Source organism: Cnephaeus nilssonii (genome assembly GCF_951640355.1).
Source record: "Cnephaeus nilssonii genome assembly, chromosome: 15".
Classification (NCBI taxonomy): Eukaryota; Metazoa; Chordata; class Mammalia; order Chiroptera; family Vespertilionidae; genus Cnephaeus; species Cnephaeus nilssonii.
In genome coordinates, this window is record NC_137086.1 from 11,372,673 (window position 1) to 11,394,497 (window position 21,825).

The 21,825-nt window shown below is 56.7% G+C and overlaps 1 protein-coding gene across 5 annotated transcripts in view; it reads right to left on the reverse strand.

The window, feature by feature from the left end:
• Positions 1 to 21,825, reverse strand: part of OTOF (otoferlin) — a gene marked incomplete at both ends in the record, with an annotated part of 72,479 nt that overhangs the window by 35,011 nt on the left and 15,643 nt on the right. For 4 of the 5 annotated variants that reach the window (XM_079791610.1, XM_079791607.1, XM_079791611.1 and 1 more), the window contains 5 exons: positions 254 to 380; positions 1,934 to 2,007; positions 8,757 to 8,938; positions 9,719 to 9,818; positions 15,009 to 15,097. In XM_079791610.1, the coding sequence (XP_079647736.1) occupies positions 254 to 380; positions 1,934 to 2,007; positions 8,757 to 8,938; positions 9,719 to 9,818; positions 15,009 to 15,097 (572 nt within the window). Of the gene's footprint in view, positions 1 to 253; positions 381 to 1,933; positions 2,008 to 5,947; positions 5,993 to 8,756; positions 8,939 to 9,718; positions 9,819 to 15,008; positions 15,098 to 21,825 lie in introns of all 5 variants that reach the window. The other variant, XM_079791609.1, reaches the window with a different exon arrangement.

Consider the following 21,825-nt stretch of genomic DNA (forward strand, 5'->3'; position numbering starts at 1 on the left):
GCAGGTTCCAATACGGGCTGGATGGCTCTGCGATTTCCCTGGCCTGGAGGTGTTCAGGGCCCTGGGAACAGGCCCACAACTGCTGCACTCTGCCTTTGCAGGGAGCGCTGAGAGAGACAGCCAGGAGAAGAAGAAAGGGGCAGGGTTCAGGTGAACCCAAATTCTAACATTCCTGCCTGATGGTGTGTGTGTGTGGGGGGGGGGGGGGGCGGGGGGGCGGGGCAATTGGGGATGTGGGGCTCTGCCCACTCACCGCTTGTTGGAGACATTGGTGGTGAGAGCTGTGACAGAAGCTAGAGACACGCAGTCTGGATCCATCCCCTCTGCCAGCCGAACGCCCAGGCGGTCAAGGTCATCCATCTCCAGCACTGCTGGTTCATCTGGGGAAGAAGGAAGGCTGGTTAGGTGGGCGGGATGGTGGGATAGTGGTGGTCTTTACCCTTGTGCTTTGGCATTAGGGAAGCTAACAGTTAAATTCAAGGTATATCTATTAGCATCTGCTAAGAATATTATAGCCTGTATATCTACAGTTTCCTACCTCATCTTGATCTTTAATTTAAAAAAATATATTTTATTGATTTTTTACAGAGAGGAAGGGAGAGGGATAGAGAGTTAGAAACATCGATCAGCTGCCTCCTGCACACTCCCTACTGGGTATGTGCCTGCAACCAAAGTACATGCCCTTGACCGGAATCGAACCTGGGACCCTTGAGTCCACAGGCCGACACTCTATCCACTGAGCCAAACCAGTTAGGGCAATTGATCTTTAATTTTAATTGATTTTAGTGATATCTGGTTTTGCTTTTTAAAATTTTAATAGAAAGTAACTCTTCTATTGTAAGTTACTTAAGCACTGAGTAGCCTCATGGAAGAGGTAGGAAATAAAGGACACATACTTATATACCACTCATAACAATAGCTACCATTTGTTGAGTGGCTACCATGTGCCAGGCACAATGCCAGGCACTTTATACACATATCTCTAGTCCTCATAGCCATGCCCGCCAAGATGGGCGCTATTCTCATGTCACACATGGGGAAACTGAGGCTTAGGAAGAAATTTATCCATGTAAAATGGCTGATGGAATTCAGAACCTAATCCTGTACTAACGTGTATTACTCCAATGAGACACAGAAATGATGATTCTAGGAAGCCACCCAAGGGTCGTTGGTTTGGGCCTCAGCCAGCAGCTGTGTCCTCTCCACAGCTGGAATTGGCATGGGGGCAAGAGGAGGGGAGAGAGATTCTGGGGCCAGTGGGCCACACAGCGGACACGGGGAGTGCAGCCAGGTGCCCCGAGGGAGGGCAGGTGATCAATAGGACCTGGGTCAGAAAGCTACACACACCTTTATCCACTCCATTCCTCCCGTTTGCTGCCTGTCCTCCTCTTAAACAACCGTCTCCCCCCTCCCCAGCCTGCTGCTCCTGGGGGGCCAGTGCCACAGGCCACTCCAGCCTCCGGGGCCCACCCTGCCCCTCTCCCCAGGGCCTTCCCTGCAGCCCCCTGAGAGGGAAAAGGCAGGACCCGGCAAACATTCTAGGGAGTCAGGTTTTGCCCCAGAAATAAGGAATTGACCTAACAACTTCTGTTTTTTTGTTATCCCTACTCTAACTACAAATCTCTAGACTTCTCTATGGAGAAAGCAGAATGGGGGCAGAGGGCATAAACAGGCCCGCTGGGCAGGGGGCTCTGCTTGGCTCTAGTCTAGCCTCTAGAGATGCGGTTCCATCCTCAGCCCTCAGCCTTCACAGCGACCCCTGCCGGAGGGCCACGGTCAGGGCCTGGCTCCTCCGCCAGCCAATGGGAGGCCAGGCCCCGCCCACGTGGCTCCGCCGGCCAATCACAGGAGAGCCTGGCTGCAGAGAGGTGGGGTTTGGTCTCCGGAGCGGAGAGATGGGCGCTAGACCGAGGGCAGGTGCACGCGTTCGTACCTTGTCTTTGGGTTTCCTCCTTGTGGAGCCGGTTCTTCCCGAGCTTCATGGCGGAGAACACGCTCCTCCCGGTTCTGTGAGAGGAGCCGCCAGAATGAGGAGGTGGAGGGAGAGGGGTGCCAGGAGGAAGACACACCAACAGAAGAGCAAAACCCGAGAGAGAACGCAAGGGAAAGGACATCCAAACCCCAGCCCCTCACCTACTGGTACCAAACTTCCCAAACTGGAAGCCAATAGGGGGGGATTCGGGCAGAGGGAACCCCACCACTTACTCCCCCCCCCCCCCCCCAAGCCTTCCCACCACTGAGGAACAGGTCGGGAGCCAGCGACCAGAGGAGGTGGCCTGCAGTTGGCAAGCACCTCTTAATTGGAGCCCCTCGGGATCCTGGGCTGACCTCAGCCCTTCTCAGTCCAGTCTTAGAGCTCCAAGCTCCGCCAGTGCCCCAAGCTGCTCTTCTACGTCCCTGCTCCCTACATCCCTGCACTGGGTGGAAAGCAAGCCAGCCAACCCAACACAAAGCATCAGAACAGAAGTCAGGAGCAGGACTCAGAGGGGCGGAGGCCGAGGTGCTGGGAGATGTGGTTGAAACTAGCTGCTCGCTTCTCAGATGGCCCTGGTGCTCACAGCCTGCCCTGTCTTTCCCAACCTCCCTGTGCCCTGGGATCCTCCTTGGTCCCCAGCGAAAAGGAGGAAATAGGCTCTTTCCCATCTGTCTTTGGTCCTGGCTTTAAAAAGGCCCCTGCGGTCTGTCCCCTCTCGCTGTGGAATCTCCCCCTCCACCAGTCCCCAGGAACGTATGGCAGACTCCATAGTTCCTACCTCTTCCTCTGGCTTGGTGTGGCCTTGTGCCCTCAGGTGGAAGGCCCTGCAGTCGGGGGGGCTGAGGGAAGGGGCAGGGGTCCTCACTGTCCCTTCCGTGATATCCCCGCAGCCGAGCCTGTGATCCCTGGTGCCAGGAGGGACCAGGAGTAGGTCCAGCATGGGAAAAAGGGCAGTATTCCTTTACTCCATTAATATTGCATTAGGTGGATACCTGACTCCGTCCACTTCCCATTGTCCCTCCTCCTGGGTGTGGCCCTGTCCTCCTGTAGGCCCAAGTGGGGTGAGGTGCAGGCTGCAACCCTAAACTCACCTATAGCTGAGCCCACCCTTCTTGGGCCATGCATCTCCCTGTGGAGGCTTGACTATGGTTCTCAACACCGCTGTTCTTTTTCTTTCTTTCTTTTTTTAAAATTTCTCCACTTTGTATCTCTTACAAGGACATTTGGTATTGGATTTAGGGCCCACTTGGATATTCCAATATGATATCCTCATCTCAAGATCCTTACCTTAATTGCATCTGCAAAGACTCCCTTTCTAAATAAGGTAATGTTCACAGCTTCCAGGAATTAGAACATAGACATACCTTTTTTTTGTGTGTGGCTACCATTCAGCCCACTCCATTTTTTTTATATGTAGATCCCTAAGGTTCTGTGATGTGTTAGCTCAGTTAATAAACCCAGAAATGTTTTCCCAATAGTTATTTATCCCATAGGCATATTACTTACCCAAGGCCCGTGCTCCTTATGCTAGTTAACGTGAGTTGGGCGAAACCATTCTGTCCTTGGAGAGGTGGTCTAGAAACCTCAAGCCTCTCTACTCAGGGTTGGAGAGTCAATCTCATCCCCTCCCCGCCCCCCCGCCCCAAACCTGGCCTGATCCTCGCCCCAGGCCCTTCCTTTCCTCTTCATCTGCCGGCAAGACATGGACAGGTGTGTGTCTGTCTCCCAACGAGAGAGCAACCAAGAACCACCCCTTTCATGTGGCACCAGCTCACAGTTTAGGAAGCACCTGGCATGTTCATGGTTTCCTACAAAGGCATCAGGCAGGTGAAGGGAGGCTGGGGGACGCTAATCCGCCTGCGCTCTCCAGCATCATGCTTTCTGGGATGTAATAACGGGAGGAGAGGGAACGAAAGGTGCCCTCAAGCAGGAAAGTAGATGCCTTTGGAATCTATCACAGCGCCAGTTAATGGAAAGCAGCGTGCTTGCTACTCTGGGCAAAGGGCAAAGGTTATTATTGAAATAAATGTTAATCGGTGAAATTTGAAGATGATCTACATGGATTAAAGATTTGGACTTTAAAAAAAAATCGAATCGTTTGATTAGGTTACTGGTGGCTGAGGTTAAAACTAAAATTCTGCATTTGGTCTAGGGGGTTCTTTAATTACTAAAGATATAATGTGGTGAGAAAGCCAATAATCAACTTGGTGAAAAATTATTTTGCAACCAAGTGGCTTTTTTTTTTATTCATGGCTGCATGAAAGCAGGAGAAACAGGGCCGGGGTGGTGGGCCTCGAGGACCCACTGAGGATTTATGATCACATTTGGGCTTCCCCTTCCTGGATTCATCAAAGTCAGAATGCTATGCACCTACAGGTTAGACCGCGACTTCTCTCTAGAGAAAAGACTTTCAAGTGAGTTCACTCATTGTAAACCCTTTTTGCATCTGAAGACCTGATGACTTCCTTACTGGTTCCATGGCTCAGATCTAGAAGGATGTCCCTGTGGTTGGGAGATGCACTGGGGGTCCTGAGGAGACCTTGGTGTTCACAATGACTGGGAACGTTGGCCAAACTAAAGGTAGTGAGCTGGGTCCCACCACTTTGGTCTCTCTGTTATTCTGGAGGTTGTGACTTAGAGGGACGTGTCTGAAAATGCACAGCTGGCCATGGCTGCCCAAGGCTTCTCCTTCAATGGGACTGTCTGGTCTCATTAGCTCAGGCCTCAGGAGAAGCAAAATGCTGCGGAATAGAAGCAGCGTGTGGGGATCTTCTCTGGATCACTGTTCCCCAAGTGCTCCTTTGTGGGTTTCTTTCTCTTATTTCCCATGCTCCAGCACCGGTAATGTCATCGCCTCAGCGTTTACCGTCATCTCTCAAGGTGTGTTGAATTTCAGTGAGTGCTGAATGTCTGCCCACATCTGGGCAGGACAGGTTGGCCCTTCACACAGGAACCTGTCTCCAAACTGGCCTGCTGGCACATGTGCCCTTGCCGTACCGCAGGCCAGGCGGCCCTGTGCGCTTACCCGCACGTTGGCCAGGGGACCTGCCTCCTCAGCTCTCCCCCGTGACCCACCCCCTTGCAAGGCCCGCGCAAACAGCATCATGGGAACAGATTTCCCATCTCCCCAAACCAGACTATCCCAGAATCTCACATACTCACAGGGAGCAAGAGTCTCTCCATGGCTCTATTCTTAAATTTTCTTTACTGCAGCTTACACCTATTTCCACTTACTTCTCCCCATTGGAGAGAGAAACAAACAGCTTTGCCACACAACAACCTTCCAGAGCTTTCAAACCAGTTCCCGCACGTTTTTCTTCTTTAGGCTAAACAGTTTCAACTTGTTTAATCTCCTCTTAGGAGTCCCATTTTCCTACCCTTTTAATCAACCTAAGGCTCGACACATTAAGTTAGAATAGTAAGCGCCAGTTTACTTTATCTCACATGTTAATTGGAAATGGCAAGAGATTAGAATAGAGCAGTGCTAAGGAACCAGCATTTACAGTGGACCTACTGTGCGCTCGGACTGTGAGACGCCCCTTAGTGTGTCTTCCTTAGGCCTCCAGGGCTTCATGTCCATCTGCCCGGCCCTGCCTTGACTCTAAAGGCGGTCATTGGCTTCTTGAGCCTCCCCAGCTCCTTTGACTTCACACCCTCCCACACAGGGACACCTGAGGCCTGACTCAGTGGTGGGAGCTGAACAGGGAAGTGGAAGCGGAATCAAGACACTGAAAGGAGGGAGGAGGGAATGGAAATGAGAAGGCCCGGCCACTGCCCAACCCACCCTCACACCTCCCTGTCCCTCACTCCCATGGTCGAGTGGCGAGACCTCCCTCTCCCTGCCATCCCCTGGTGCTGACTCCGCCAGGACAGCCCATGACTAAGCCTCCGACATGGGCCACCCCAACATCCGCACCCTGTGGTGAGGACCCTTCGAGCCCCGTGGGCTCCGCCCTGGCCTGGGACACCTACTTGTGCTCGCCATCTCTGCCTCCCTTGGTCTTCTCTTTGCCTTTGCTGAGTAGGGAGAAGAAATGAGGAGACAAGGGGACGGGTGTGAGAGGGTGTGGGCCAGAGACACTGCAGACTTAGCCCCTGGCCCTGCTGACCCCCATGCTCCCCATTGGCCTCTCGTCCGTCCCACAGTCCCCTTGCCCCACAGCCTCTCACCTCAGCCCATCTAAGCCTGTCGGGCAGGGATCCCATAGGGCTGGGGAGAGAGGGACCTGGAGCCCTGGTGAGGGCAGAGGCCTCAGGGTATCAGCTAATCTCCTCCACCCCAAGGTCTAGTGATTTCTAAATGTGGGTCACAGGGGATTCAGGGAACTCAGGGGAGCCTGGCCACCCTCCAGGCCTGAGCCACCCTACTCCTCCCCTAATCCCCTCCAGTGGAGTGGGGTCCTTCCAGGCCCCGAGGGCCTCTGAGAAGACAGGTGGGCAGAAGGAGGCGGGACCATGGAGGGCAGGAGGGCCAGTAGGTGGAGAAAGAGAAGGAGAGAGTCTAGAGTCCAGGGAATCCAAGGAAAACCCCAAGCCTCTAGGGTGGCTGCAAGAGTAACGCCGGCTCCTTTCCTTGTTCTTTCTATGATGTGGCTCCTAGGTTGGCCACAGCAGCAGAGCTCAGAGATCAGCTAGGAGTGCAGCCCACTGGCCTCACACAGAGGGAGAATGTGTGCATGTGAGTGCGTGCAAACACATGTGCACTTGTGTGTGTATGCACATGTGTGCTGAGTATCTCTTTGGAGATTGAGGCGAATACATACTGACATGCAAGGGCCCGGAGCCCCAGTTTTGTGCATCTGAGAGCAGAGCACCCTGGGGTTGGCGATGCGTCCCCTCTCTGCAGTACTGACAGCTGGGATTGGGGGAGGCATGGAGGACCCTGTGAGTAAGGGCACCCGCTGGCCAGGGTGCTGTGAAGCTCCAGCTATAGGCTGCGTTTGCTCGAGAGCCCTTGGTGTGAAGTGGGGTGACCAGAGCTGAGAAGAAGCTCCATCCACAGCCGGGCCCACCCTTGTAGGCCTGAGAGAGGGACGGCTCGGCGCTGTGTGAGCCACAGCCGCCCAGGTGGGCAGCCCACCCGACTGTCCAGAGGCCCCAGAGAGCTGTTTCCCGTGGGCACGGCCCCAGGATCCAGAGTATCCCTGGGTCCCTCAGGATCTCGGAGTTGGATGGGAGCCAGGATGCTCAACCCATTCCTGGTTCTGACCCAGAGGGGCTGGTGGCTGGCCCAAAGTCACTCAGCTAGTGAGTGGCCGTCGGGCAGGGATGGGACTTGAACTTAGCTCTTCTGATTCAGAGTTAGCGCTTCTCTTCTTACAGTTGGTGGCCCTTACCTGGCTTCCCATCTTGTCCCCAGAAAGCCCTTGCTCAGAGCCCACCTGCCATCTCAGACAGCCCCCCTGCCCAACACTTCCCTGCAAGGGACAGAGGATGGGGACCAGCACCCCTGGCTCCCCACCAGGTCTCGGCTTCTCCTCTCACCATTTCCAGCCAGATTCCTGGCCCTTTGATTGTCCAGCTGCCAAGAACCTGTTTGTCACCAGCCTTGACATGGGGCAGCACTCGGCACCCCAGTTACAGCCTGTCCCTCAATCATCCCTTTGGCTCTCCCAACAACAGTCAGGGAGGAGGCTCATTTGTTCTGGCCCCTGTTTCACAGGAAGAGGGGATGTGACTGGCCGAGGGCCACCAGGCTGATGGGAGGCAGAGCTGGAGAATGCAGACCTGGACCTCCGGGGCCAATTTGCAGGCTCTTCCCACCCCACCTGGAGTCCAAGGAGGGCAGGCCCCAGCTGGCCTGGGTGATGCCCCCCCCCCCCCCCTCAGCTGCCTGAAGCAAAGGTCCAGCCACTTTTGTCACGGGTGTTGTTCCTTTGACCTTATCACTATCACCCCCGGGAGGCTCCCCGGGGTCCTTAAGCTTGTATCTGTGTATGTGTCTGTGGTTGTGTGTGTGTGTGTGTGTGTGGGGGGGGGGAGTGGTTCAAGTCACAGAAGAAAAACATATTTGTCCGATAAAAGTATCAAATTCAATTCCGTTAATGTGTGTTTTTTTCGGAACAGGGACTGAATACACTTACTTGGAAAGGAAAGGGTGGAAGGAGATTGGAGGAGATGATTGCAATGGGATGATTGCAATGGGAGGGAAGCATCTCCTCTCAAAACCCACCCATCCCTAGATGCACCCTCTGCTTACCTGCATTTCACACATCATCGCCAGGGACCTAGGAGCCTCTGGACAATGTTTTACTGGCCCAGATTCTGCCTGTCTGGGCTCTAAGCGTAGTACAATCGTGCTCCCCTCCCCCCCTTTTTTGGTAAAAATCGTGCATTTAGGAAGCACAGGCCTGGACACAGCCTCCTGCCAGCAGGAAGTTTGCAGGCATGAATTCTGGACACCGAGGGTGCTGGGATGTGTTCTCAACAGAAGAGAGGAGAGAGGCTGGGTCCCAATCGGGACCTCCGGCTTCACTCTGGCAGGAAGAGGCCACCTTGCTGGTCTGTCTCTGGCCATGGCAGAGGCCAGGCTGCCTTGAACAGAGAGACCAGGCCTCCCCCTCTCTGAGGGGGCAGGAGGCACCCTACTCCTCCGCGGTGAGTTCTGGAATAGGGGCCTGGGGTGGGGGTGCTGCAGCAACACCTTTCTCCCTCTGCTATGCCTTTCGAGCACCTCAGCCTGTTCTCTGGGCTCAGTCAGGCCTACGGGGGCTCCTGGGGGCCTAGGCATCCACTCTGTGTCTTTGGGGGCAGTGGGCAGCCAGCGGTCCCAGCCTGTTACCTCCGGAAGCTCTTCTCGCCCGCCGGCCGGGAGCCGAGGCGGGAGCCGGGGAGCAGCCCATCCGTCTCCTGGCTGTCCTTCTCTTCCTCCTGAAGGGACTCGTCTCCCAGGAAGTCCCCGTCATCCCAGGAGCCCACGGTGCCGTCCGTGTCCTGATACCGGACCTCCACGCACAGGCTGGTCTGGAGGGGGAGAGAGGGGTGGTGAGCAGCGAGGACGGCAGCAGCAACCGTAATCCCACGCACTGGGCTGCGTTGTGGTGTTTGCAAGGCGCTTTCCCACCCTTAGCTCCGTGGAGGAAAGCAAGCTGGGTATTATCCTTCTCCATCTCCCATTTTGCAGATGAGAAAACAGAGGCTCAGAAAGATGGACATTCACCGTCAGCCAACTTAATAGGCTCCAGCTCTTGGCTCTATTCCTCCCAGGTGCCCAAGCTCAGGGCCCGCCCTGGAGAGTTGAGCTTGGGTTGGGGGTGGACTCTCTGAGCCCACTGTATACATAGTCTAGAGCCGTGGTCGGCAAACTGCGGCTCGCGAGCCACATGCGGCTCTTTGGCCCCTTGAGTGTGGCTCTTCCACAAAATACCACGGCCTGGGCGAGTCTATTTTGACTAAGTGGCATTAGAAGAAGTTTAAGTTTAAAAAATTTGGCTCTCAAAAGAAGTTTCAATCGTTGTACTGCTGATATTTGGCTCTGTTGACTAATGAGTTTGCCGACCACGGGTCTAGAGCATCATCCAGTGTCCCAGTGAGCGGTCACCCTCTCGTCCTCCGAACCAGGGCTGCCTGAAGGGAGGAGGGTGGCCTCCCTGAAATCGGCTGACCTGAGTCACCTCCTCCCATCTCACTCTCCATCCATGAGGATGCCCCACCCTGAGCCACTCTACGTGTGTGGGGTGGAGGCGAACAGGCCCTCGGGAGACCCCACAAGGGGCAAGTCCAGGTGCTCTCTGGGCCACCCACCTTGATGATAGCGTTGTTGTCATCAATTAGCGTGTCGGTCACCTCCACGTGGTTCTCCTCCACCACCTTCTGCAGCACCATGCGGAAGGTCCCGATGAGCCTGCGGGGCAGGGGACATGGGGTTTCAGGTGGAGAGGCCAGAGTGAGGAGGGACGTCCCCAGAGGCTGTGAATGGCAGGGAAGGAGAGCGAGGGCTGGAGAGAGGGAGGGCTCGTTCAGGCTCCTGGCCGGGGCCGTGGAGGGTGGCCCCACAGCCAGGGTGGCGTGTCCGGGAGGACATGTGGCCCCGACAGCTGTGCGTGGTGTATGTGTGAGACCCATTTTCCCGGGAGTGCTCGAGGGCAGTGAGCACCAGGGGGATGTTCACAGACCAAGGAGACAGGGTGCAGCCTTCTGTTCTCCGGGTTCGTGGACTCGGGGTTCCGCTGAGCCCCTGCAGAGCAGCGTCCAGATGCCCAGCGCAGAGGCTGCTGGGGAAGGACTGGACCCGTGAGCAGCTCCCCCACGTTCAGCCTCCCTAACCGTGACCACTGGCGCATGCATCCCTGTTGGTCCGTGGTGATGCCCACCGGCGGGCACGCTGCCAGCGCCTCGAGGGTGAGGGCCACACGATGGCGGGACCCCCATACTCCCCGGGAGCGGCAGCTGTGAGGAGCACAGTCTTGGAGTCAGAGGCTGTTGACGGATTGGAAACCACGCTCTGACACTCACCAGCAAGTTGCCTGCTTCCCAGGCAGTTGACTTGGGCTCTCAGTCCCAGTTCTCTCTGGACTTGGCAGAGGTGTCCTTTATAGGACCAACGGAGACCCTCTGTGCCAAGCTCTCATCAGAGCTCGGAGCACACAGCGCTCAGAAAGCAGCCTGGTCATGGGGGGTGGGGTGGGGGGCGGGGTGTTCCTGTGGGTGTCTCCAGGACAGGGTTGGGTCCCTGTTTCAGCCTCTATTTGACATTTCCAGCACATCGGAGATCCCAGCATCTGCTGGCTGGATTAATGAACACAGTGGGTGCCCAATGAATGCTGAGTTGACTCGAACCCCATTCCACCCTGTGGTGTGGAGGTGCTGCTCTGGGAGAAGGGACCCAGAGAGAGGTCCCCACAGGCGACTCCACAGGCGGATGAACACACACACAGCCCTTCCTGTTGAAGACACCGAGGAGGGCATCCACAGCGTGTGAGAGAGTGGGGGTGGGGGTTTGGGGGTGGGGCTGGGAGGCCGGGGGTCATCTGGTGCTGCCATTGGTTTATAGAGGAGGAAGGTGAGGAAGAGAAAACAGGAAGTGACATAGCGAATCAATGGCAGATCCAGGTGAGGGGAGGTATTGAGTGAATTTCCACTTAACAGGCAGGGGGTCCATGGAGGGAGGGAGTGCGGGTGCAGCCACATTGGATGCATAGGAAATGCTTCCCTCTGGAGCTCAGAGTCCCACCTGCCAACCCACCTCCCTCCCTGAGGGCCGAACTGTCCACACCATTCCTCCTCTCTAAGCCTGAGTAGGCTTCTAGGAGCTTCTCCGACCTCGTTCCGCTATAAGGTGTCTTCTCTCCCAGCATCCTGGCCTGTCTCCAGCTCGGGCAGTGCACAGAGACCATGGCTGGCCTGGGCTCAGGGGACCTGGACCCACGCTCCCCCCAGTTCAATTTTGTCTTTATAAAGTGAGGGAGGTGGGTTCCAGCTTCCGTACTGGTGGACATCGTAACAGACTACAGGCATGAAGGAACGCCTGGTCTTCTCGAAGCCTCCCTCTTTCGGTTCTAACTCAGTGGTTCAAACTCCAACACGAAGGGTCATCGGGAGGGCCTGTTAAAACACACAATACCGGGACCCACCCCCACCTGGTTGCACTGGCCAGTGTTTGATGGCTGGCTGGGGGAGGGGAAAGGCAGGCCTGACCTGTAGCTTTTGCAACTTCATGGTGCACACACTCCCCCCATGGCCAATTTCAGGCTTCCCAGGGGAAGCCACTGAACTTGAACTTGGAGTTGAGAGAGACTTGCACCCAGCACATCTGCTCCAGCTCCAGCTCAGCTCCCGCCTCGCCCCAGGGCATCTGATTCAGCAGGTGGGGCCAGAAAATGGGTGTTTCTGACAACTTTCTGATGCTGATGATGCTGGCGCACTGAGAATTTGTTCTACTGCTGCCCTTTGCTGACTGGAACTTCAGGCGTTTTGTTCCACGAGGAGCCGTTTAGCACCCCACGAAGGCAGAGCACTCAGGGGCATCCTTCCCTGGCAGCTGCCCCTGAAGGCAGAGGAGAGCCCAAGGACAAGCAGAGATGCTGCAGGGTGGCAAGACATCCCCAGGGGGCAGGATGGAGCTGTTCCCCACAAGTGCTCAGAGAAGCCTCTGGCGCCTTCCAAGCCTAGCTAAGGTTAGAATCTCACACCTTTAGACTTGGGAGCGGCCTGGAGGAGAGTGTGACCAGCATTTTAGAAAGAAAGAGTCACTCAAGCATCCTCAATGACATGTTCTCAAGCCCCTGCCTGACTCCCCTCACGGGAGCTTCCTGCCCCACAGCTACGCTCACAGCTAGTCCACCTGCCTCGGCTTTAATCACACCGGTCAGCCAAGGTCTGCCTTCTGGCCAACTCCCACCCTCCCTGCTCCTCATGCCCTGGCCCAGGCCCTGTGCACACACAGATTGAACGCCGTCCCTAGAGGGAGGCAGTGTAGACAGCGTAAGGAGCCTGGGCTCTGAGGTCAGACAGAGGTGGTGTCTCAGGGGACTCCACCACCTGGCAGCTGTGTGACTTTGGCTAGTTTTCCAGCCTCTCTGAGCCTCGCTTTCCCCATCTCCCCAAAGAAGGTGAGGCCACTTGCTTCGCTGTGTGGTGGTGAGAACACGCAAGTGAAACTCCTCTAACACTGCACACTCAGGTGTGGGCGCCTTCTCCCCTCAATGTGCAGAGGAGCGGGGGATACTGTCTGGACGGCTCATGCAGGGCTGGTCTCCTTCGCAGGATGGGCTTTGGGGGCAGATGTACAGTCTCACGGAGCTGGGCCCCAACTGTGGCCGGGAGGGTGGGGCTGGGACGCTGGGAGCCAGCGTGGCCAAGAGAATCAGCTTGTCACAGACCCGCATGGGGACTTTAACTCCTAACAGTTCCCCCCACCCCCACCTCCCTCAAACAAAAATAGAAAACAATATTCTTTGAAATGGGCAATAGATATTGTCTTAGTCTTGTGTAAAGTATGAGGAAAAGCATTTTTATAAAACTTCGCTCTTCCTACAGGTATCGTACCATCCAAGCAAAAACAATGCTTGCTATAAAAGCACAGCTCCCATGAGTGCCTTAATCCTTAATCCTGCTTCCAAAAGAATGGGGCCCTTCAGCGCCCCTCTATAGACAGGGGGGAAGCCCTGACTTTGGGGTACATGCTGACACACCCCCCCCCCAGGCAAGCCCTCCCACCCCGGCTGCCCTTGTCCAGCCTGGCTGCAGACTCAGTGGGGTCTGCCTTTTGCCTCTGCTCCTCTGGGTGGGTCAGCATGGAGCAGCTGCCTGGGAGGCTGGGCCCAGGGCAGTGGAGGAAGGATGGGCTTAAGTGCCCCTGGAAAGTGGAGGTGTGAGATCCTTCGCTCTGGGGCAAGGAGCACTGACCTGGGGTCAGCAGGTTGAAGACCTGGCTCTGCCCTGACCCTGCTGTGTGACCCCGGGCAAGGACCCTCTCCAGGCCTCAATTTCCCCCAGGCTGTTAAGGTGAAGGAGCTGGGACCCAGCCTTCTGTCCTCTGATAACCTCCCCTATGGGGCCCGTCCAGATTACCCATCACAGAGAGGGCACCCCCGCAGTGTCCACAGCTGCCCAGGAGGCCAGACTGGCCCCAGGGAGGATTCCCAGGTGATTAGCCAGCAGGGAGGGGCTCAGCGCAGACTGACCACAGTGGAGCTGCAACCAGGCACCAGGACCTGTCAATAATTCATCGCTTTCCCCCTGGGACCCGGTGTCAGGTGCCCGAGGCCTCCACTGCTGTCCTGGCTCCTGCATTATTCAGGAGACCGGTGCCTGGGTCAGAACACACACACACACACACACACACACACACACATACACACACACACACCCCTGCCAAGGGTCCTGGACAGGCAGAGGGGAAGCACAAGACCCTCTCTGGACCCAACACTCGTCCTCACGGGGAAGTCCAAGGTTCCTGAAGGCAGGGCCAAGCGGACCAGGGGTCTCCTGGTCCCTGACTCGGACCATTTCTTCCTCCTCCCTGCAGCCCCTGGAACCACTGGGCGACGTGGGACCAATTTCCAAGCCGCCCTCCACTTCTAGGACAAATGGGTCCCATTTCTCACACCATTTCATGTTTCTCCCAAATGCATCCGTCATGTGACTGGCTCTCACCTGGAGTGCCCTCAAGTCTTCTGATTCCTGTTCCCAGATCCTCCCACCCCGGGCACCCTCTGACCCATGGAGACGTGTATTTGTTCACTCAGACAAAGGCATCAGGGGCTTCCTGGGTGCAGGCACCACCCCAAGCAGTGGGTGTGGTTTTGCTGGTTAGTAAGCCCAGAGCAACTGGTTTTTGAACCCAAGGTAGGAATGGACATTTATTATACTTAGCCATCATTCCAGACTGTTCAAATCATTCAGAATTCTGCCTGTCGCCCAAAGAGAAGGACGGGAACCTTGACTGAACCTCTAGCACCTGGTTCTGGGCCTGACACACAGTAGGCACTCTGTAAACATTTGGGGGAATGAATGAAGAACAGACATCTACCTCATTTAACCCTGACAGCTCCCCTTGAGGTTAAGTACTTGTCCTTTTTAGACATGAGTGTATTGAACTCGGAGAGATTATGTAACCTGCCCAGGGCCACACAGCAGATGGCTGAGCTGGGACCCGAGATCAGGTGTGCCCGACTCCTCAACCATCGGACTTCACTGCCTCAGAGCTCTCGTCTTCCACGGGTGAGGCAAGTTTGCCCTCAAGGCTACAGATGGTCTATTGGAGGGTATTATCAGCCATGGCATTAGCTTCTCAGATGGGTAAACTGTTGTCCAGTATGGTGTAAGGGGGAGACTGAAAGACGGAGACAGGAAGCTGTGAGAGCACTGGGGACAGACGGGGTGAACAGGAGGGTGAGGTGTTCTAGACCGACAATGGTTTGGAGGGCTGGGGGACTCTGAGGACAACATGGGGGAGCAGGCAGAGTTTGAAGATCAATCTAGGGTAGGCAATGGGGGTGGGTCCCTTTTAAACCCAAAGGAGAGGGCAGCCCATGGAGCAGGGCAGGCCCTCAGCCCCTGCGGCCCACCTCTCCTCCCACCCCACGCTTACTTGTTGCTGAAGACTTTGCTGTAGTTGAAGATCTGAATCTCGAGCACCTCATTGTTGTTGATGCTGCTGGCCACCGGCCACCGGAAGATCTGAGGAGAGAGGGATGGCTGTGGCCTTGGGTGGGCATGACAGGAGGGGTGTGAGGACTTGGAGGGATCCCTGGTAAGCTGGCCCCTCACATGGGCCCAGTGCTGCCCAGGGGCAAGGTTCACTTCTGGAATCTCATTTCATTCCAGCCACCGTCTGGTAGCATGGGTGCTGTTGCCCACTTCTTTCAGAGATGGGCTGGGAGGGGTCCGGTGACCTGGAGGAGGCCACATGGGAAGTGGAAGAACCTAATGCTGACCAGGACTTCTGACTCCCAGTGCTCCTTGCACTGCCTCCCAGCGGTCTCCCAGCGCCTGGGATGTGCTCATAAGTGGGTGGTGCAAACAGGGGGCGCTCCAGAGCGACAGCAAGGGCTGTGGCTTGTGAGCTTGGTTTTTGCCTTGTCTCCCATCAGCATCCTTTTGCCTGTCCAAGCTCTGCTCGGAGTGGGAAGTCCAAGATCCCCCTTTCCGGTCAAACCACCCCTGACACCGGCAATGTTAATTTTGGGGACAGATTTTAGTTGTTCAGCGTTATGAGGGTCAGGCCCACAGAAGAGAGACAGCCCGTCTCACTGTTGGAGATTTACCCTCACCACTTCTTTCTTGACTTCATTATTAAAGCAATAATAACGATGAGCAGGAATGTGAGTGGGATTTTCCCTGATGCCCCAGAAATGGCAGCAAGGGCCCAAAACAGAGGCTGAAGGTGCTAAGTTCCCCATCTTCTAAAGAGAGCTGCCAACAGGCAAAGCCAGGCACCTCCCTTAGGGCTTCCTCAAAGGCCTGCTACCCCCAACCATCACCCAGCCCTCCTCCTTCCTGGGATATAACAGAGCCTGGGGGAGGAAAGGTGGAAAGGATCCCATCCTGAGTGGCTCAGAGGGTGGAGGAACCACAGGAAGGGGGTCTGGCTGCAAGAAGTCCCCAGTGACATCTGCCTGGGCAGTGGACTCACTGGCTTGTCCCCTGAGCCTCTTGGGAGGCCCACGGAGCACCTGGGGCCAGGCCATTGGCCGTGGAGGAGCCTGACGCGCCCCTGCTGGGTGGATGGAGTATGTGGTTTTCACTCTGTGGGCCAGGTGGGCGCTGGGAAGGGTGGTCAGGCTGGAGCTGGCCTGCTGAAGTCCAGCCCTGAGCTCGGACCAGGCAGTGATGCTGTGCTTCTCCAGGCAGAAGTGGGGTGGGGTGGGGTGGGGTGGAGCCAGAGCTCCTGGTTGGGAATCCACATGGTGTGGCAGGACACCGAGGTCCTCCCAGAGCCCACCCGGATGCTGTCCTAGGAGGCAGCCAGCGATGGCCGGCCTGTCACCGTGAGGGCTTCCAGAGCTGCCACACACAAGGAGGGGCCACGTCTGTGGCCCAGAACAAGAATCGGACCCCATCTCACCCCAGCTGGAATGGGAGGAGATGTGGAGGACCTGAGTAGGCATCCCTGTCCCACTCTGTCTTGAGCCACAAGCCTGAGAAACGAGAGAAGACCGGGCGTAAAGAGGATGACAGATCGGAGTAGTAAACCCTTCTGAACTTGACTTTGAATAACGGAAAATGACCAGAAGACCCTGAGGTCTACTCAAACTGCACTGAGCCATGGCATCACGGGGGAGTTTGACAGAGCAGTGGAAGGCAGGGACTTGTAAATTTTGTTTCATTTTTATACCCCATTGACTTCAGACTGCTCAGTAGGCTAGAGAGAAGTAATCATGATGGTAACCATAGCTGCCATTGACAGAGAACTTTTTACTATGCTGGGGGCTGAACGCTTTAGGTGCATTAATTCATTTAGTTTTCGCTACAACCCAAGAGGCTGGCAATGTGTCCTCTGCTGTAGAGACGGAAGCTCAGGCTCAGAGAAGCAGCAGGATCTAACACTTGGTCGTTAGCGGTAGAGCAGGCCCTGGGGAGGCTTCTGGGAGCCCAGCCCACACGTCTGCCATTTCAAAGCCATGCTTCCTTCTCCCAGTCTGGGGGCTGGGGGTTTGGGGGACACGGGCCAGTCTGGAAGGTCACTTCCAATGTGGGTCGAGACTATCTCAGAAAAATGGCCTTCATGTCCCCTCTCTCTGGACTGACCAAGTCCCAGGGAGGCCCCTGTTACCACCCCCTGCACCCCTCCCCTTGCCCTGTGGTCAGCTGGAGCTGCAGGAGAGGGAGGAAGAAGCAGAGAAGGCAGGGGCTGGGGAGGGGAGGGCTCTGAGCAGGGCCTTGAACCGGAAGGAAGAGGGCAGGTGAGGGGCGCCCACAGGGCCCGTTAAGAGCTCCTGCTCCCGCTGCCTGGCTGCCTCCAGCTCAGCTGAGTGTGCGGCTTGCTTAATGAAGTTAATGAAGTTGCTTTTGTTGGGCTTCGGGGAAATAAACAAGCGCACGAAGGCCGGAATCCGTAGCTCAGTGCTGAGGGGAGAGGGCTGGGGAGCCACCAAGCTTTCCGTTTTCTTGGGGTGAAGGGGCAGGGGTGTTTGATCCCCCGGAAGCTCTGTGGGTGGGGTTTGGGCCTTGAAAGGAGAGAAAGATGAGAAGAAAAAGGAGAGGACGTTAGAGGAAGAGGGTGTTGAAAGTGACATTAACGGGGTGAACCCAGAAGTCATTCTGAGGACGAGACCTGGAGGAGGACACTGCTGTGACTTCTGTTTGCCCATCACCACCGCCTGGCCCAGCGATGGAGGGTGCATGGGCCACCAGGCCCCGCAGGAGTGCACAGCTGCCCATCCTCAGCCAGTTCGCGGACAGGGAGAGGGGAGGGGAGCAGCCCTTTAAGGAATGTTTCCAGGAAGGAGCCCAGGAGGAGAGAACGCGAGCAAGGAACTCCTAGAGCCGCGGGGTCAGGGTGGTCACGATGGGCGCCAGAGCCTGAGCCCTCCTCAGGGCTTTCATGACGAGAGGAAGGAGAGACTTAGTGTGAGTCTCATACGCTTCTTTCGCTGCTGGCTTCCTCCCCCTTGAATATTCTTCCCTCTCCCCACGCTTCTCCCCCCATTTTCCATCCACCTACACTCCCCCAGGTCTCGCCATTTCCCTTCTCTCCTGTTTGCTCCTCTGTTATCACCCCATCATTTCAACCCTATATTAGATTCTCTCTCTCTCTCTCTCTCTCTCTCTCTCTCTCTCTCTCTCTCTCTCTCTCCACCCTCCCTCCCTCCTAGGCCAGCCACCTAGCAGAGGTTCTCAAGTTGCACATTAGAATCACACCTGGAACCTTTAAGAAATCCCAAGGCCCACCCTGCACCTGAGACTGATGAACCGGGGTCTCTGCGTGGGGTCCAGGTGTCTGTATGGTAAGAGCTCCCGTGTGTGGCCAAGTTTGAGGAGCACTGCTCAAGGGAAGACCCTCCTGGTGGAGGCAAGCGTCAGCTCCCCGCCCCCGCCCCCACTCCAACCCACCTGCCCTCTCCCGCTGGGGTTTGGATCAGGCGGGACTCTGCAACCTGAACCAGCCTCCTAGCTCCAGGGAAGTGGCTTAAGGACAGGACTTGGGGCCCAGGGCGCTCTTTGCGACCTCCAGTTGCCACCCTTAGGCAAAGGCAGAGGCATGGGCTGTGGCTTGGTGTGAATTTTTCTTGGTTGAGGGGTCTCAGCAGCCCTGGGAGTGCGGGGCTGTGACCCAGTTCTCCAGCTCCAGACGTGGCCGTGACCTGGCTGGCCAGGGCGGCAGAGTTCTGCTCCCTATCAGCCCAGCAATCTAGGACTCCTCGGAAAGGTTTCCCTGATGCGGGCTGGAGAATGACCTGGGTTATCCTAGGTTCATCGACCGGGTCTGGAATGACCTAAATTGGCAGGACAATACCCTTAAAAAGACAGTCTTCTAGATTTTGGAGAGGAAAATCTCAGGGTGTGTTGCAAAGCTTTAGGGTACAATGGGAAGCGACTGTCTTGGGACTTTAAAGACTTAAGACTAAACATGGCTTTATTCTTTCACTTGGCCATATTCCCTGAGTCCTGGGTTGGGTGCCGAGCCAATGATGAACCAGACAGGCACACTCCTGGCCCCTCAGGGCTCGCAGCCCATGACTTCCAGGTAAAAGCAAAGCGGGCAGATGAGATCCCTGGACCCTCCACCCTGAGGGCTCAGCAGGCCATTGTCCCTCTTGGTTCTGGGTCCATCTCCCCACTAGACTGAGCCCCCCCCAGGGCAAGTGGCCACAGGCTCTGGAATCAGACACACTTGGGTTCACACCCTGAAGTGGCTACTTATCACCTGGGATGATGCCCACCGGGGCGTTATAGCCCCACGCAAAGCTCTCAGCCCGTCCTGCCACATGCCAAGTGCGCAGCAAGGAGCAGCTGCTTTTCTTACTCTCCCTGCAAGCGCTATTGTCATCTGGCCGCTCCTGTGGGGTCTGGCCACACGGGGCCTGGCTTAGAGCCAAACTGGCTTGACATGGGTCTGCTGTGGCCCGTCCTGTTTCTCCAGGGCAGGGCCGCTGCTGGCTGCTGGCCTGGCAAAGCTTCTCTCTCTCTCTCTCTCTCTCTCTCTCTCTCTCCCCCGCCCTCCTCTCCCCAGCGCTGTACATTAAATGCAGGATCTCAGGTTCCAGCCTCTGGGAAAGGAGACACCGCATCCAGGCTGTTTCCACCCATTGTTGTCGGGAGCATTGTTTTCCCTCCTCCCACTCGGCCCAGCCTGCAGCAGCCCCTCGCATCCTTGTCTGAGTAGAGGCAGGGCTTTGCTTTCCTGTCTTTTATTTCATTTTTCAGCCATGCAACCCATGCTGTAAGGCACGCGGAACAAGGCGTATGTCCCCATTTCACAGAAGGGGAACCCGAGGCCCAGAGAGGCTGAGTGGCCAGCCCAGGGTCACAGAGCTGATCGATACCTCAGTGAGGACTGGAGCCAGGGCTCATGACTCGCAGCCAGTGCTTTGTACCAGTGAGCTGGTTCCAAGGGCCGTGGGCACCGTACGGACGAGAAAAGGGGTTTCTGGGAAGCCACGAGGCCCGCAGAGGTTTTGTGAGAAGCAGCGGAGGTTCCTTTCCAAGCTTGTTCTGGGGCCACTGACAGGCTGGTTCCTTCGGGGGCCAGCCGGGAAGTTCAGGATTTGTCCGCTCCAGGCTGGGGAGACAGGCGCAAGCCTGGGTGCAGCTCCCCTGGGCCCTCCCTGAGCAGGGGCGGGAGACTGGCCTCTCCTGCTTTGTGGGGTGTGCACTACTGACCGGTGGTGGCCAGGTGTGGCCACTTCTCAGGGAGAAATGGAAGTGGCGGGGGGGGGGGGAGGGGGGAGAGACTCCCACCCAACAAAGCCTCACGGGGTGGCCAGGCCCAGGAGTAGCTACATCCAGAGGAGGCTTCAAATCAAACCTAGGAGTGAACTTTGAACCCTGGCTTGCCACTCAGCTCTGCCACGGGGCGGGGGGGGGGGGGGGGGGGGGAGGGGAAGGGGGCAGGGGGATACTCGTGTTCTTGGAGCCTGTGCTTCATCCTCTGCAGGTGGAGGTTGGGTGGGGAGGACTCGCTCAGGAAGCAGCTCAGTGCTGCTGCTGGAAGCTGCTGTCATGACCCTCTGATGGCTGTTGTGGGGGGTGGAGGGGGAGTGCCGGAGGGTCCTGAGTGCCCCACGTCATTTAGCATCCTTGCCCCCATTCCGCTGAGTGCCAGGGGTCGCCCCTGTGACAACCGGTGACTCCCCTGTCCGCCCCTGGGTGAGCAGGACCTTCCCCAGGTGAGAGCCGCTTCTCCCCATCTCGGGCGCCCCTCTGACAGTGGCACGTGCTTTTGCTCATGCCTCCTTGGCTGCCGCCCCCTCCCTGGTCTCTCCGCACCGGCACAGGGCTCCCCGTGCCCAAGTCCCTGCACGAATCTTCATGTGCTGCTGAGCCTGCGGCCTGGCACACACTAGTGCTAGAACGCGGTCCCGTGCTGGGGGGCTGCATGGACGGACTCTCCAGCTGCCCAAAGAAGGGAGCACTGGGAAGGACACGGTGATTAACTTCGAATGTCATGTATACCTGGGGCTCAGGTGTCCCAGGGCGCAGTTAATGGAACGGAGTGGCAGTGCCCTTGGAGGGGCATCAGGTTGCTCACTGGCTGGAGGCCTGGGTGGACATGTTCCCTGGGAGACTCGGTGAGGGGGAGGGTGTCGGGTGCTTCGCCTGACCAACTGCAGGCAGAGGCCCAGGGGAGGCAGGACTGCGGGAGAGTGGGCCAGACAGCCTGCATCTTCACCAACCAGCCGCTTCCTCTGGGGGCCCCGATTGAGGAAATAAGGAGAGGAAGAGGATGGATAGGTTGTGTAGTGGGGCTTGCCTGAGGCCAAGACAACTGGCTGAGTACCCAACAGAGGGTCTATAGGCACAATAATCCCTCATTTTGTGATTCATTTTACCAAGAGACTTCATCGCATCAGCATCCCCATTTGACAGATGTGGGTACCGAGGCTGAGAAACGGAGGCAGAAATTCACACCCCCAGGAAGGAGGGAAGGCCAGAGCAGAACTCTCCTCGGAGAAGGCACAGCCTGGGGCTGTAGTGATGAATGGTTGCTCCAGAGCCCGGGTGAGAAGGTCAAGGTGAGAAGTTTGCGGCCTTGCTCCCCGGGGCCTGTAGCTCTGGGCCTATGGACATGATTGTGGGATGGGCCCAGGGTGAGGAGGAGACAGAGGTTCCGAGTGGCCCCTCAGGATGGTGTCTGCTCAGCTAAATGCCAGCCGCAGAGGGAACAGTCTGCCATAGGCCCTTCCAAGTCCAAACCCAGCCAGACGTAAGAGCTAGAGCCTGGGAAGGAGGGGTGAGCTGCTAGT